General features: G+C 39.4%; 1 protein-coding gene across 2 annotated transcripts in view; it reads right to left on the bottom strand.

Moving 5' to 3' along the window:
• Positions 1–9,397, bottom strand: part of LRRC69 (leucine rich repeat containing 69) — an 86,465-nt gene extending 77,068 nt beyond the window's left edge. For both annotated transcript variants that reach the window (XM_003408386.3, XM_064267691.1), the window contains exon 1: positions 9,022–9,397. In XM_003408386.3, the coding sequence (XP_003408434.2) occupies positions 9,022–9,204 (183 nt within the window). In that variant the 5' untranslated portion in view covers positions 9,205–9,397. The remainder of the gene's footprint in view (positions 1–9,021) is intronic.
• Positions 9,398–14,203: the final 4,806 nt, after the last annotated feature.

Here is a 14,203-nt window from a genome sequence, read left to right as displayed (position 1 = left end):
TTTGAATTATAGTGTTCATGAAGTCCATACCATGGACTGCCAGAAGAACGAAGAAATCTGACTTGGAAGAAGCAGCTGGAATGCTCCTTACAGCAAGGATGGCAAGACTTACTTTAGACATGTTATCAGGGGAGACCAGTCCCTGGAGAAGGACATCATGCTTTGTAAAGTAGAGGGTGAACAGAAGGGGTGAAGACCCTCAAGGAGATGGATTGATACAGTGGCTGCAACATAGGCTCAAACATAGCAACGATTTTAAGTACAGTGCGAACCAGGCGGCATTTTTTTCTGTTATACATGAGGTCACTGTGTGTTGGAACCAACTTGAAAGCACCTAACAACAACAACAAGAATTACCATATATATGTATGTTATATATATGCAGAATTGTCTTGCATGTAAGACATAGAATCCATGTTAACTATCCTTGTTCTGTTGTTGTGCACACTTTAGTCAGTATTGTGCACAGACTTTTTAGTCCATCTGTTATGTAATTTACTAGCTATGTGATCTCAGACAAGTCACTTAAATTCCTAAGAGTCTCTTTCCTTTCTTAAAATGAGGATACTAGCATTGACTTCTCAGGGCTATCTGAAGAATCAGAGACAATACAATAAAGTACCTGGCAAACAGCAGCTGTTATGTAATGGTAACTGTAATTTGGGCCCAGGAGAAGTTCATGGGATAAAATGTTAGACTTACAAAGTGCTAGAGATACAGTAGGTGCTTTATATATATATGTTGACAATTCTGCCTGGCTTTCAGATTTTTTTTTTTTAATTGTGCTTTAAGTGAAAGTTTACATATCAAGTCAGTCTCTCATATAAAAATTTATATATACCTTGCTATGTACTCCTGGCTGCTCTCCCTCTAATGAGACAGCACACTCTTCCTCGCCACCCTGTATTCCCCTCTGCCAGCTCCTGTCCCCCTCTGCCTTCTCGTCTCCCCTCCAGACAGGAGCTGCCCACATAGTCTCATGCGTCTACTTGAGCCAAAAAGCTCACTCCTCACCAATATCATCTTCTATCCCTGTCTGAAGAGTTGGCTTTGGGAATGGTTCCAGTCTTGGGCTAACTGAAGGTCCAGGGACCATGACCTCCGAAGTCCCTCTAGTCTCAGTCAGACCATTAAGTCTGGTCTTTTTATGAGAATTTGAGGTCTGCATCTCACTGTTCTCCGGCTCCATCAGGGATTCTCTGTTGTGTTCCCTGTCAGGGCAGTCATTGGTTGTAGACGGGCACCATCTAGTTCTTCTTGTCTCAGGCTGAGGTAGTCTCTGGTTATATGGCCCTTTCTGTCTCTTGGGCTCATATTTAACTTCTGTCTTTGGTGTTCTTCATTCTCCTTTGATCCAGGTGGTTTGAGATCAATTGATGCATCTTAGATGGCCATTTGCTAGTGTTTAAGACCCCAGATGCCACTCACCAAAGTGGGATGCAGAACATTTTCTTAACACATTTTGTTATGCCAATTTACCTAGATGTCCCCTGAAATCATGATCCCCAGACGTCTATCTCTGCTACTCTAGCCTTCAAAGTGTTCGGTTGTATTTAGGAAGCTTCTTTGCTCTTTGGTTTAGTCCAGTTGTGCTGACCTCTCCTGTATTGTGTGTTGTCTTTTCCTTCACCTAAAATAGTTCTTGTCTACTATCTAATTAGTGAATACCCCTCTCCCTAGCTCCCCACACTCGTTGGTTTTCAGATTTGAAATCTGCTTGTTTTCTTAATGATTTCTAAATCATTTTTTCAGTGATTTCTAAATTTACAGCCACATTTGAATAATATTTTCAGGAAAAATGAAAATGTTAGCCATAAAAAAAAATAGTTAGCCACTTTCTGTTAATTTATTAATTTTTCTGGGGAAAAAATTATTGTTTCCACAATGATAATGTGTTTTGGGATTCCATTTCCATTAAAAAATCATTATGCCTTGGTTCTCCAATTATGATAAAGGATTTCCACGTTTAATGCTCTCCCTTGCTTTATATCCTCCTTTTGTATTTGCATACTCATGTACTTCCTATGACCAATTATTACCTTCTTTGTATTACAAAGATTCATGTACATATTATATCTACACTATTATGTTGGAAATTTTGCAGTGATAGGGTCTCTATGTGGTTAATCTTGCATTCAAAGAACAGTGTCTGGAATATAATAGATGCTCAATAAATGTTTGTTGAATGCTACCTTCTTTAGTCATTGTGAAATACTCATTATGGCTCCACAGCAATTATTTCAAAATCAAGTATTTATTGACCTCAGTCTGTTTCAAACTGTGCAGCTTGATCCAGATCCTTCTATTCTGTTCTCTTTATTTTAGTCTTCTGCTCATCCTCACTAACCCCTGCATTCTATTCAGTGATAGTACCTATCATATGAAAACCTAGAACTTGAACCAGACACCTCTCCTAACATTTAAATTTGCTATGCTACTGTTAATTACTACCCAAAAACTCCATTCTATTTACTATAAGGCTTCCGATTACTTTTTTTTTTTTTTTTAAACTATACCCTGACTTTTGTGGACATTTTTTTTTTTTTTTAAGTGTGAAGAGAGAAAACTGCCCAAATGTTCACATTTTTCTGTCTGGATTTAAATCACGGCCTGGCGATATGGTTTTGAAGCAAACTACTAGATCATTTGCTTATAATATGTATAAATGTGCTTGAGCTAGTATTTGAAGTATTAATCTTTAAATTTCTTAAAGATAGTGAATATTCCCATTCCTTATGAGTCACCAAAGTGTTTTGTTATTGTTGTTTATACCCAAATAGTACAGAATATAGTGTCAGGTTCTATAAACTATTTAATAAAAATAATTGAATTAAATTAATGAGAGAAGAATAACATAGTGTTTACATTTCTGGATTAGCAATTCTATGGGCAAGGTGTATACGGGAGCTCAGCATTATGGCTCACTCTGCTAGTTCTTACAAATGGTGTTTGTTAGGAGTCTGTGGCATATTTAATACCACAGTTCAACACATATTCCAAATGTTGCTTCTGAGTCCCACTGTCCCAGAAGGAATTTGTTTATTTGAACAACTTAGGCCAATTTTAAAATTATCATTTAATTTTTCAGTCACTTCCTAACAAATAGTGTCAAATTTCTCACCCTCGAAACAATTACAACTTCACTGGAATTTGAGGGGACATTGCCAAGGCCCAGCATGGCGTCTAATCACTAGGCATTTTACTGAAACCCATACAGCCTCTAAACTCTGGCCACGTAGAGTCCAAAGTTAAACTCGGTGTCGTGGAATTGGCCCATCCTGCTCATTCAATCTAACAGGGAATCTGTGATTGGCATCCATAGTAAAAGCATTAATTGTGACCTCCAAAAGCCATAATGCTGACCTCTCACACGTATCTTGGCCACGCACAGGCTAAGTCAATAACAATGCATTTCCTTTTATCATCCTGTCAGAAGCTTCATAAATAAAGAATAAACAAGAAGCAAGGACAAGAGTTCCAAATTGCCAGAAAAGGGGAATTACAACACAAAATTGACATTCAGCTAGACTGCAAAACCTTACGTGTTTGGAAGAACTAAGCATTTGCATGTGTGGGTGAGTATTGTTGTTAGGTGCCGCCGAGTCTGTTTCAATTCAGTGATCCCATGTGACAGAGTAGAACTGCTGTAATTAATTGATTAGGCTGTAATCTGTACAGGAGCAGATCAACAGGTCTTTCTCTTGCAGAGCCACTGGGTGGGTTTGAACAGCCATCCTTTCAGTTAGCAACCCAGTGCTTACCCATTGCACTCCAGGGGCTCCTTTTGAATGAGGGTAAGGGCTAAAACTTTCTGAGTAACTAATATGGATAAGGCATTCTATATGAGTTAATGCTGACAGCAACCTTGAGAGCTAAGAACAATTAGGACCTTTTTGCAGATGAGCCCATTATGTAAGTTATTTCACATTATCCAGATGGCAAGTGAAAGAGGAAGGTTGGGTATATTCTAGACCAGACTGCTGAGGAAGCTGAAGTTCCAGTGGAGGTGCAGGAGTCTTAATTCAGGCTTGGGAAAAGAAGGGGGGGGGCAAAAGAGAAGTGAAGCGAGCTTGGAGAGAGGGAACATGCTAGGTGTCCCTGTGCCAAGACAGCATACGATAAATAAGAATGGATAAAGAATCTTTGTTTTGATTGAAAAAAAAAAAAAACACAGGCTTACAAAAGAGGGGGTATTTCCTACTTGATAGAGGAAAAACAGATTCCCAATAGGTGGAGACAGGAGAAAGGAAAGGCTTGACGACCAGTACAGATGACATTAGATCCTTTCTGAGCTGCTAGAGGTAGAGAGTAAGACCCAGAATGCACAAGGAGGGAGACTGGGGTAGATTCAGCTCATGCTTGTTCCTCTTGTGTGCCTCTAGGTAACTCTTATCCTTCAGATCTTGGCTCACTTGTACTTCCTCAGGAACGCTCTCTCTGACTTCTCCGACTAGAGGCTCACATACCAAAACCAAACCCACTGCCATCAAGTCAATTCCAACTCAGCATAATATAATTCTCCTTTGTAGCACCTTTTCACAATTATAATTTTACATCTATTTGCGTGTTTAACATCACCCAGTAAACCTGAGAACTGAGACACATGGTTATTTTTGTTCCTTTTTGTATGAGCAAATGATGGAGTGCCTAGTCCATTTCAGGCACATATTAACTACCTGCTGAACATATGAATGAATGAATCAATCAATCAATAAAGGGAGTTGATTGGGTTAGGGGTCATCAACAAGGACAGGAAAAGCATAAAAAGGAGAAACTAGGGATACAGTAACAGATTTACAAACTCTGCGTAGAGTGGGCCTTATTTACTGTCAATTGTTTATGGTCAAATAAAAAATCTATGTCAGAACATATATTCGTCTTGGCAACCACACACATGAGCAGCTTAAGAGGAGCATTGCTGCACTGTCATTGAACCTTGTGATGCATGTCAACAATGCCACACATAATTAGAGATGATGGATTTTTGTTTCTTTTGGGATTCCAAAACTGTGGCTGCTCTACCTATGAGGGACCTATGACTCCATAATCACAGCATTGTATTTGGTTAAGCTGGGCTTTGACAACTGCTTCCTTTACATTCCACTAAAGCCTATATTAAATGGCTTACTAGGTACCAGGTCCTAGGGACAAGATATGGTCTCTGCCCTCGAGAGTTTTAAAGTGCTTCTTTGAAAATTGTTGACGTGCCAGCACGTCATCAATCACAGGCCAAATGCAGTCACCATAAATTACAGGACATTTACCCATTTCTTTTCATGTCATCACAAATTAAATATTCCAGAGCTTCAGTAGTCAAATTAGCAAGGAGAGAGAGAAGAGAGATCTGTATTCTCTGAAGAAATCTCCCTCCCCCTATTTTGTCATTGTTGCCAGTTACACAATAATGGTAATACTAACCATAATAGCAAATACAATTTATTGAAAAATTTTTATGTGCCAGGATTGAAACTTTATATATATAAATATTAAATTAAATCTCCAAATACGAAGGCAAGGGTCACATTTTGTTCACACCTGTATCCTCATTATTACTAAAGGATATAAAGTATAGCAACATAAGAAAAAGTTCAAGCTAACTCTTGAGAAATACATTTGGAAATTTTATAGAAAGCTGTTAGAATAAGAATTATCTTTGAACTATGACATATACTCAGAAGAAAAACCCATTGCTGTCGAGTCAATTTTGACTCATAGCAACCCTATAGGACAGAGTGGAACTGCCCCATATGGTTTCCAACGAGCAGCTGGTGGATTCGAACTGCAGACTTTTGGGTTAGCAGCCGAGCTCTTAACTACTGTGCCACCAGGCTCCATGAAATACACAGTGCCAAAGTATAACGGCCACAAGCACTGCATAGCATAAGTCCTTCATCAACATTTCAACTGAATGCCCCATGTCCTGTCTCCTTTCTCTGCTTTATTTTTTATCTTTGCACTAATCATCACCTAATGTTGTTTATTTTGTTAATTTGTTTCTTACATTTCTTCTGACTAGAATGCAAACTCCATGAAGACAGGGATTTTCACCTGTCCTGTTCCCTGTCCAACCATCAGTAACATAGATGGTGCTCAATATTTATTTGTGGATTGAATGAATGAAGGCAGAAATGGAGGCCTAGAGAGGTTAAAACTTCATTTAGCTGGTAAGTGCCTGATCCATGTAGGGCATCAGGAACTCCAAATTGTCTTCTAGGGTTCTTTTCAGCTCTCTGTTTTCTGAAACCTTTGTTAGATCTTTCTATTAGCAACTATAAGAATGACTGAGCAGTATTTCTGAACTGTGTGAGGAAACTAAATCCATTCTTTGAAGGTTTCGAGTACATTTATTGGAGCTGATTCTAGAACTTTCACTATTATATGGGAGAAATAGTTTTTGTTTTTTTTTTTTTTAATTCCACAACCTTGGAGACTATATACGAGAAAAATTGCTACTTCACGAACAGCTAAACAACATCATGCCAATGGCCTGCATCCAACTCATAAAGTGCTTTAGCAACAAACCACAAGAAACCTAGTTTCAAACAGTTGAATTCCTGGTAATGTGATTTCTTCTTTAGAAATAAGAGCTGAGTTGAGCCAGCTCCCTATTAAGAATGTTGAGAGACAGCAAACAGAAGTCAAAATTTAGGATCACCCTTGAATAAGTAGAGTGAGGAGGAAAGTAAGGGAAGATACCACAAGAAGACAAAGGGGTGATAGAGTCTCAGACACTCCCCTCCCCCAGGACATACACTTGATAATCTTTGAGGAAAGAATATAGACATTTTTCAAACCTGCAAGGGCTCAAAAAACTTCTCTGCCACATACCCTGACTGGGATGATATCTGGAGACATACTCCCGCAAAATAAAGGAGTAAACTAAAAAAGGGGATAATATGAGATGCCAAAAATAGTGAATCCATTTCAGGAGAGCTGCAAAAGGATGTCCTAGGATGACAGTATCCAGGAAACATTGATAGCAATCAGCTTAGATTGGGCCAGAGGATGGGAGGCCCCTGGAGGGAAGTCTCTCAAGAAAAAAAACAAAAGACACACATTTGACAGAATAAGGTTGAATTTGAAAGAAAATTAGGCTGTAATAAAAGCAAAAAGCAATATGAAACTCAAAGGGGACAAAAAAGCTACATAAAGAAGGGCAATATGAAACTCAAAGGGGACAAAAAAGCTACATGAAGAAAATATAATTACAGTACATTAATTGACACTGTGTGAATATATTTATTTATTAACTATATCAATGTTAGAATTTTCCAACAGGCAAAGCAAATAAGGCTTAATCATGGTTATAAATGACCAGAATGTAAATGTTAAAAATCTTGTAAAAGTAAGCAGTTTGGCATCTGTGAGATGGAATAGGAGAAGAGAGTTGAAAGTGGACTACAGATGCTAATATTGTCATTTTACAAAGTGGTGGGTAAAAACAGTCTGTAGTTGATAAAGAAGAAAAAAAAGTGTGATATTGTTAAGTTTAAAAGATAGAGAAGCTAAACATAGTGATGTAATCATCGGGAGAATGAACGGGAGTCGCGTCTAAAATGAACAAATCAAGGAAACAAGACTTAGAAGTGGTTATACATGGAGATCAGCATTGGGGGTGAGAGCAAGTGTGGCAGGAGATAATTACTTTTTATCATAAGGATCTTGTAACTTCATTTTCTAAAAAACAATGTGCTCTAATACTTTGATGGAAAAAAAAAAAAAACTCTAAAAATAGAGGGAGAGAATGGGCTCATGGCTCAGCCAAATCCTAAATTATTTGGCATATTATCTTCTATGTCAAATTGTCCTTGTTAGGTTCCATCGAGTCAACTCCAACTCATGGTGACGCTGTGTGACAGAGTAGAACTAGCTCAGGATTTTCTTAGCAGTAATCTTTACAGAAGCAGGCAAGGATTTGGATATTTATGTTTGATATAAAGAGCCCTAGCAGTACAAATGGTTAAGCACATAGCTGCTAATCGAAAGGTTGGCAGTTCAAAACCACCAGCAGCTCTGTGGGAGAAAGATGTGACAGTCTGCTTCCGCAGAGATTTATAGCCTCGGAAACCCTATGGGGTCGCTATGAGTCAGAATTGGTTTGATGACAGTAGGTTTTGTTAAAGGGAGGAATTTGAGAGTATTATCCTATTTCTTGCAAAGACGGGGATACAGATTGCAAGCTCTAATAATTTCTTAACCCTGAAAGGAAAAAAGGTAGGTCAGGATAAGAAAACAGAGACTTTATTTTTTTTATAACTCAACTAAAAACTAGTGAGCTACAATGACTGAGCCACTTAGTTTCTTTTCATACTAATGACAGTTTAGAAGTGAACAAAAGAGAAAATTACTAAATTAATATCCCTTGCCTTCTCTCAACCTCAAGATTTTTAGCAGCTGGAGTTTCATATTGTTAGGCAGAAATGTTTAACACAAGCATCTGGGATTCATTCATGTCAACTGTTGCTCTTTAAGAAGGATATTCTTTATTTAAAATATTAACCTTCATTTAAAGCCTACTTCAGAAGAAATGAATGTTCCCTCCTTCCCATTCCCTGCCAATACTCTATTTCAAAGTTCAGCCTGTTCTAGGAAATTGAAAAAGAATCTCCTCCCTACACCAGAAACTTCTCTGCATTTCATAGGAAAAAGCTTCAGGACAGTCCCCAGAGTGACAGGCATATCCGGGATCCTCAAACCCACTTCCAGATGTAAGCCTCCAAGGTAGACAAGAAGGTCCAGACATCCGATCCTTTTCCAGATGATAGCCTCCAGAAAGATGAGTGTGGCAGAGACCTAATCCTCTGACTCCAGACAGGGGCCAAAGGGCACAGGAATAAGTTGAAACATCTTCTCCTTCTACCAGATGTAATTCCCTAGGGGAGAAAGCCTTCTGATACCTCTCCCACTGCACTTGACATTAAGTCTCCATAGAGCTAAGCACCTATGTATTACTTGTTCGGTCTCTTACCTCCTCTTTTCCTATTCTCCATCCTCAGTTCATAAACATACGCTGTTTCTCACCTGGGTCAAGGCGCTTATCTCTGGGCACACTTTGGGGATTAGGTTATTTTGCAAGGCTAGAATTTTAAGGCCAGACAGTTTTTCTAATGCTGAGGGCATCTTTGTAATTTTCTTTCCATTCAGGGTAACAATTTTAGTGTTTTTACCACCCTTCAATGCTCCTACTAATAATCTCTCAGCCATGGGCTTCAAAGAAAGTAGATAATAGAGAGGGTAACCATTAGGGATTAGAGTTCTTAGAACTGGTGTGTCATGGAAGCAAAAACATTCTGAGATCTATGATGTTGAAGGTAGGCAGCATGAGATGGCTTTTGGTGTAAGAAGGTAGGTGATTCCAGGTTTGGGGCAGGAGATGTACAAGATGAGCCTAGGATATCTTGTTCCAGAGGCATGAAAAATATCAAAGGCTAATGAGGTCGCATCAAAAGGATACAGAAGCCAACCTCTAGGGGCTCCCACTGGTCTAGGATGGGAAATTTTGAGGATTAGAAAAAAAAAAAAAAAACTTACTTATAATGCACTGAAACATATCAAAAGATAGTAAAATCTAAAAGTTCTTAATAGCATTTTCTTACAAAAATAAACCGATTTGATCACATTGGAGGTTGCTAAGGCACCAGTTCATTAATCTGAAAATCGATAAAGGGAAAAAACCAAGCGTTTGTTCTGCCTTTCCAGTACCAACTACAATTCAGTGTTAAAAGGGGCCCTGGTAGCACAATGGTTAAGCACTCAGTTGCTAACCAAAAGGTTGGCTGTTTGAACCTACCAGCCACTCTGTGGGAGAAAGATGTGGCAGTCGGTTTCCAAAAAGATTTACACCCTTGGAAACCCTAGGGGGCAGTTCTGCTCTCTCCTATAGGGTCGCTATGAGTTGGAATTTACTCAACAGCAACGAGTTCAGTTCTGCAACTCAGAGAAATCACATAGTCAATGAAGTTCTCACAGAAGTGAAACTGATAAATGAGGAAGGAGAAATAGATTTAGAAAAATCACGATTTTTGCAAATTCTAATGCAAATAGGAGCCCTGATGGCACAATGGTTAAGCACTCAGCTGCTAACTGAAAGGTCAGTGGTTCAAATCCACCAGGGAGAAAGATGTGGCAGTTTGTTTCCACAAAAATTCCAGCCTTGGAAACCGTATGGGGCAGTTTTACTTTGTCCTACAGGGTCACTATCAGTCAGAATCAATGTGATGATAGTGGTTTTTTTTTTTTTTTTTTTAATAAAATAATAGATCTTCACAAAGAGCATAATTGGATTGGCAAAACCATGAGGTGAAAGGCTGATGAGAAACTATCAGTAAGGGATCAGGCTAATAACCTGCTAATCAATTTTAGTATCATTAAAATTGAGACAATCCTGGGGTCTTAAACGCTAGCAAGTGGCCATCCAAGATGCATCAACTGGTCTCAACCCACCTGGACCAAAGGAAAATGAAGGACACAAGGTAATTACGAGCCCAAGAGACAGAAAGGGCCACATAAAGCAGAGACTATATCAGCCTGAGACCAGAACTAGATGGTACCCAGCTACAACTGATGACTGCCCTGACAGGTAACACAACAGAGAACCCCTGAGGGAGCAGGAGAGCAGTGGGATGCAGACTCTAAATTCTCATAAAAAGACCAGACTTAATGGTCTGACTGAGACTAGAAGGACCCCGGTGATCATGGCCTCCAGGCCTTCTGTTGGCCCAAGGCTGGAACCATTTCTAAAGCTAATTCTTCAGACAGGGATTGGACTGGACAATGGGATGGAGAGGGATGCTGGTGAGGAGTGAGCTTCTTGGATCAGGTGGACACTTTAGACTATGCTGGCATCTCCTGCCTGGAGGGGAGATGATAGGGTAGAGGGAGTTAGAAGCTGGCAGAATGGACATGAAAAGAGAGAGTGGATGGAGGAAGCAGGCTGTCTCATTAGGGGGAGAGCAATTGGGAGTATGTAGCAATGTGTATATAAATTTTTGTGTGAGAGACTAACTTGATTTGTAAACTTTCACTTAAAGCACAATAAAAATTTTTTAAAAAATGAGACAATCACATGCTATAAACCTCAAGATGTAATGCAATAAAAAGTGCATAGCACCACCTATGAAATATTCTTGCCTAAAAATGGAATCAATCTAATCATGTTTGTAGATCTAAGTACAGTTTACAGAAAATATCAGGAATAGAGAGCAAGTTAAATTAATCTCTGGGAAGAAGTCAACCAAATCTAGAATGTGGGCATTTTACAGAGCACATGACACAAAGTTTCACCAACAAATCAATGGAGGAGAGAGAGATTAAAAAAAGACTGTTATGGAATAAATGAAACAACCAAATAACCAAACACGATGGGTAGACCTTGCTTGGATTCTGATTTGAATAAAAATGTCTTGGAGGTAACTGGAAATGTGCTCAGGGAATAGATATTAGTTAGGAATTATTGATAATTCTGTTATGTGTGATAAGAGCACAGTGGCAGTGGGGTTTTTCTGTGTTTTTTTTTTTTTTAATTTTTTATTGCGGTTTGTGTGAAAGTTTACAGAGCAAATTAGTTTCCCATTCCACAATTTACATACATTTTGTTTTGTGACATCAACTGTAATCCTCTCAATGTGACAGGACTCTACCCACTCCCTGAGTTCTCTGTTTACGTTTGCCCATCTTTCCTGCTCCTTCCTGCCTTCTGAACTTAGTTTTTGAGCAATGCTGCCTTTTGGTCTGGTACAGTTGGTTGTTCTAAGGAGCGCTTTCCTCACAGGTGTTATTGTTCTCCGGGAATAGGTTCAGTTCCAGGTTTGAAGGGTGTCTGAAAGGCCACAGTCTCAGGGGCTCCACCATTCTCTATCAGACCAGTAAATCTGGTCTTTTTTATACTTTGGAATTTTGTTCTACATTTTTCTCCCCCTCTGTTCAGTACCTTCTACTGTGATCCTGATCAGGGCAGTCAGTATTGGTAGCTGGGTACCGTTTAGTTCTTCTGATCTCAAGCTACGGGAGTATAAGGTTCCTGTGGTTCATTACTCCTTTGGATTGTCTCTTTCAGACTGTGAATTCCTTCACTCTTCTTTGTTCTGGATGAAAAGAGACCAATAGTTGTATCTTAGGTGGTTGCATGCAAGCTTTTAAGACCCCAGTCACTACTCACCAAAGTAGGATGTAGAACATTGCCTTTCTGGACTACGTTACACCAATTGACGTAGATGTCCCCTGAGACTATGGTCCTAAGCCCTCAAGCCCAGTGACTCTGTCCCTTGAGGTATTTGGTTATGGCTAGGAAGTTTTCATAACTGTCCCTCCTGTGTACTCTACTATATGTTGTTATTGTTAGGTGCCATCAAGTCAGTTCTGACTCATCCCGACCCTGTATACAACAGTACAAAACACTGCCTGGTCCTGAACCATCCTCGCAATCATTGTTATGCTTAAGCACATTGTTCCAGCCACTGTGTCAATCCATCTCGTTGACGGTCTTCCTCTTTTTCACTAATCCTCTACTTTACGAAGTATGATGTCCTTTTCAGGGACTGGTTCCTCCTAATAACATGTACAAAGTATGTGAGATGAAGTCTCACCAACATTGCTTCTAAGAAGCATTTGGGCTGTACTTCTTAGAAGACATATTCATTCTTCTGGCAGCTTGTGGTATATTCCATATTCTTCACCAGCACCATAATCCAAAGGCATCAATTCTTCAGTCTTCCTTATTCATTGTCCAGCTTTCACATGCATGTGAGGTGATTGAAAACACTATGGCTTTGGTCAGGCACACCTTAGTCTTTAAAGTGACATCTTTGCTTTTTAAGACTTTAAAGAGATCTTTCACAGCAGATTTGCCCAGTGCAATGCATCACTTGATTTCTTGACTGCTGCTTCTATGGGCGTTGATTATGGATCCAATTAAAATGAGATCCTTTACAACTTCAATATTTTCTCCATTTGTTATAATGTTGCTTATTGGTCCACTTGTGAGGATCTCTGTTTTCTTTATGTTGAAAATGTAATCTACAGCGAAGGCTGTAGTCTTTGATTTTCATCAGTAAGTGCTTCAAGTCCTCTTCACTTGCAGCAAGCAAGGTTGTGTCATCTGCATATTCCAGGTTGTTAATAAGTCTACAATTTAAGCAGGGCTCGGTGGGGACAGTTTGTCTACATTCCTCTCGTCATCACGTTTGGTGATGCGGGCAAAAATCATGGAAAGGCTCACTCTTCCATGTTGGCTGGTAAATAATGGTTGTCGGCTGGGACCTTAGTTGGGGAAGTCAGTCATAACATCTACATGTAGCCTCTCAGTGTGGCTTGAGCTTCCTCTGAGCATGGTGGTGTGGTTCTAAGGGTGAGTGTTCTAAGACAGAAAGCAGAGTGGAAACCATGTTGTCTTTTATGACTTAGCTTCAGAATTCATGCAGCTTCACTTCTGCCACATTCTAGTCATTAGAAACACAAGTCACTGGGGCCAGCCCATGATCAAAAGTAGAGGAATTAGGCTTTGCCTCTTAATGGTGACAAAATTAAAAAAAAAAAAATTTAAACTGTGGATATTTCAAAACTCACCACAGTCTGCCTTCTAGCCATGAGTTATTTATATTCTCCCCACACAGAACACAGAACCTCTCCCAAAACCCTTCATTTCCAAAAAGTCTCACCTATTTACAGCACCAGGCTCAGGCTTGAGATACAAGATTCTTGCCATCTAGATTAGGTCCAAGGGTAGATGTAGCTCCTCAGTGGCAGTTAGTTCCTTGAGTCCAGATCAAGTACAGCTCATGTCGATCTGAAGACCTATGAACTAAAGACACAAATTTCCTGTCCCCAATTACCCAAAATATGATGATGGGACCCAATACAATAGATTTTCCAATTCAAAAAAGGGGAAAATGAGAGGCACAAAGTAGTCACTGGTTCATAGCAATTTCGAAATCCAGCTAAGCACATGCCACCAGTTGCTTGATAGGGTTCAGTTCAACCTCGTGGGACAGGTCCTTGGCTCCTCGGTCTAAATTATCCTTCCTTTCTATAAAATACAGCCTATGACAGCTGAGTGCTTTTCTTAGCCTGCGTCCTATCCATAGAAGTCAAATGGCCCAAAAGCCCCCCACACACCCACCATTTTTTTTTTTTTGGTAACAGTTGAGATATAATACTCATACCCCACAGTTTTTCTATATAATTCACAAACCCATTTAAACTACTT

The sequence above is a fragment of the Loxodonta africana genome, chromosome 14, assembly GCF_030014295.1.
Source record: "Loxodonta africana isolate mLoxAfr1 chromosome 14, mLoxAfr1.hap2, whole genome shotgun sequence".
In the NCBI taxonomy this organism is placed as follows: Eukaryota; Metazoa; Chordata; class Mammalia; order Proboscidea; family Elephantidae; genus Loxodonta; species Loxodonta africana.
The sequence above is the reverse complement of the archived record's forward strand: the minus strand, read 5'-3'. Positions and strand labels throughout refer to the sequence as shown.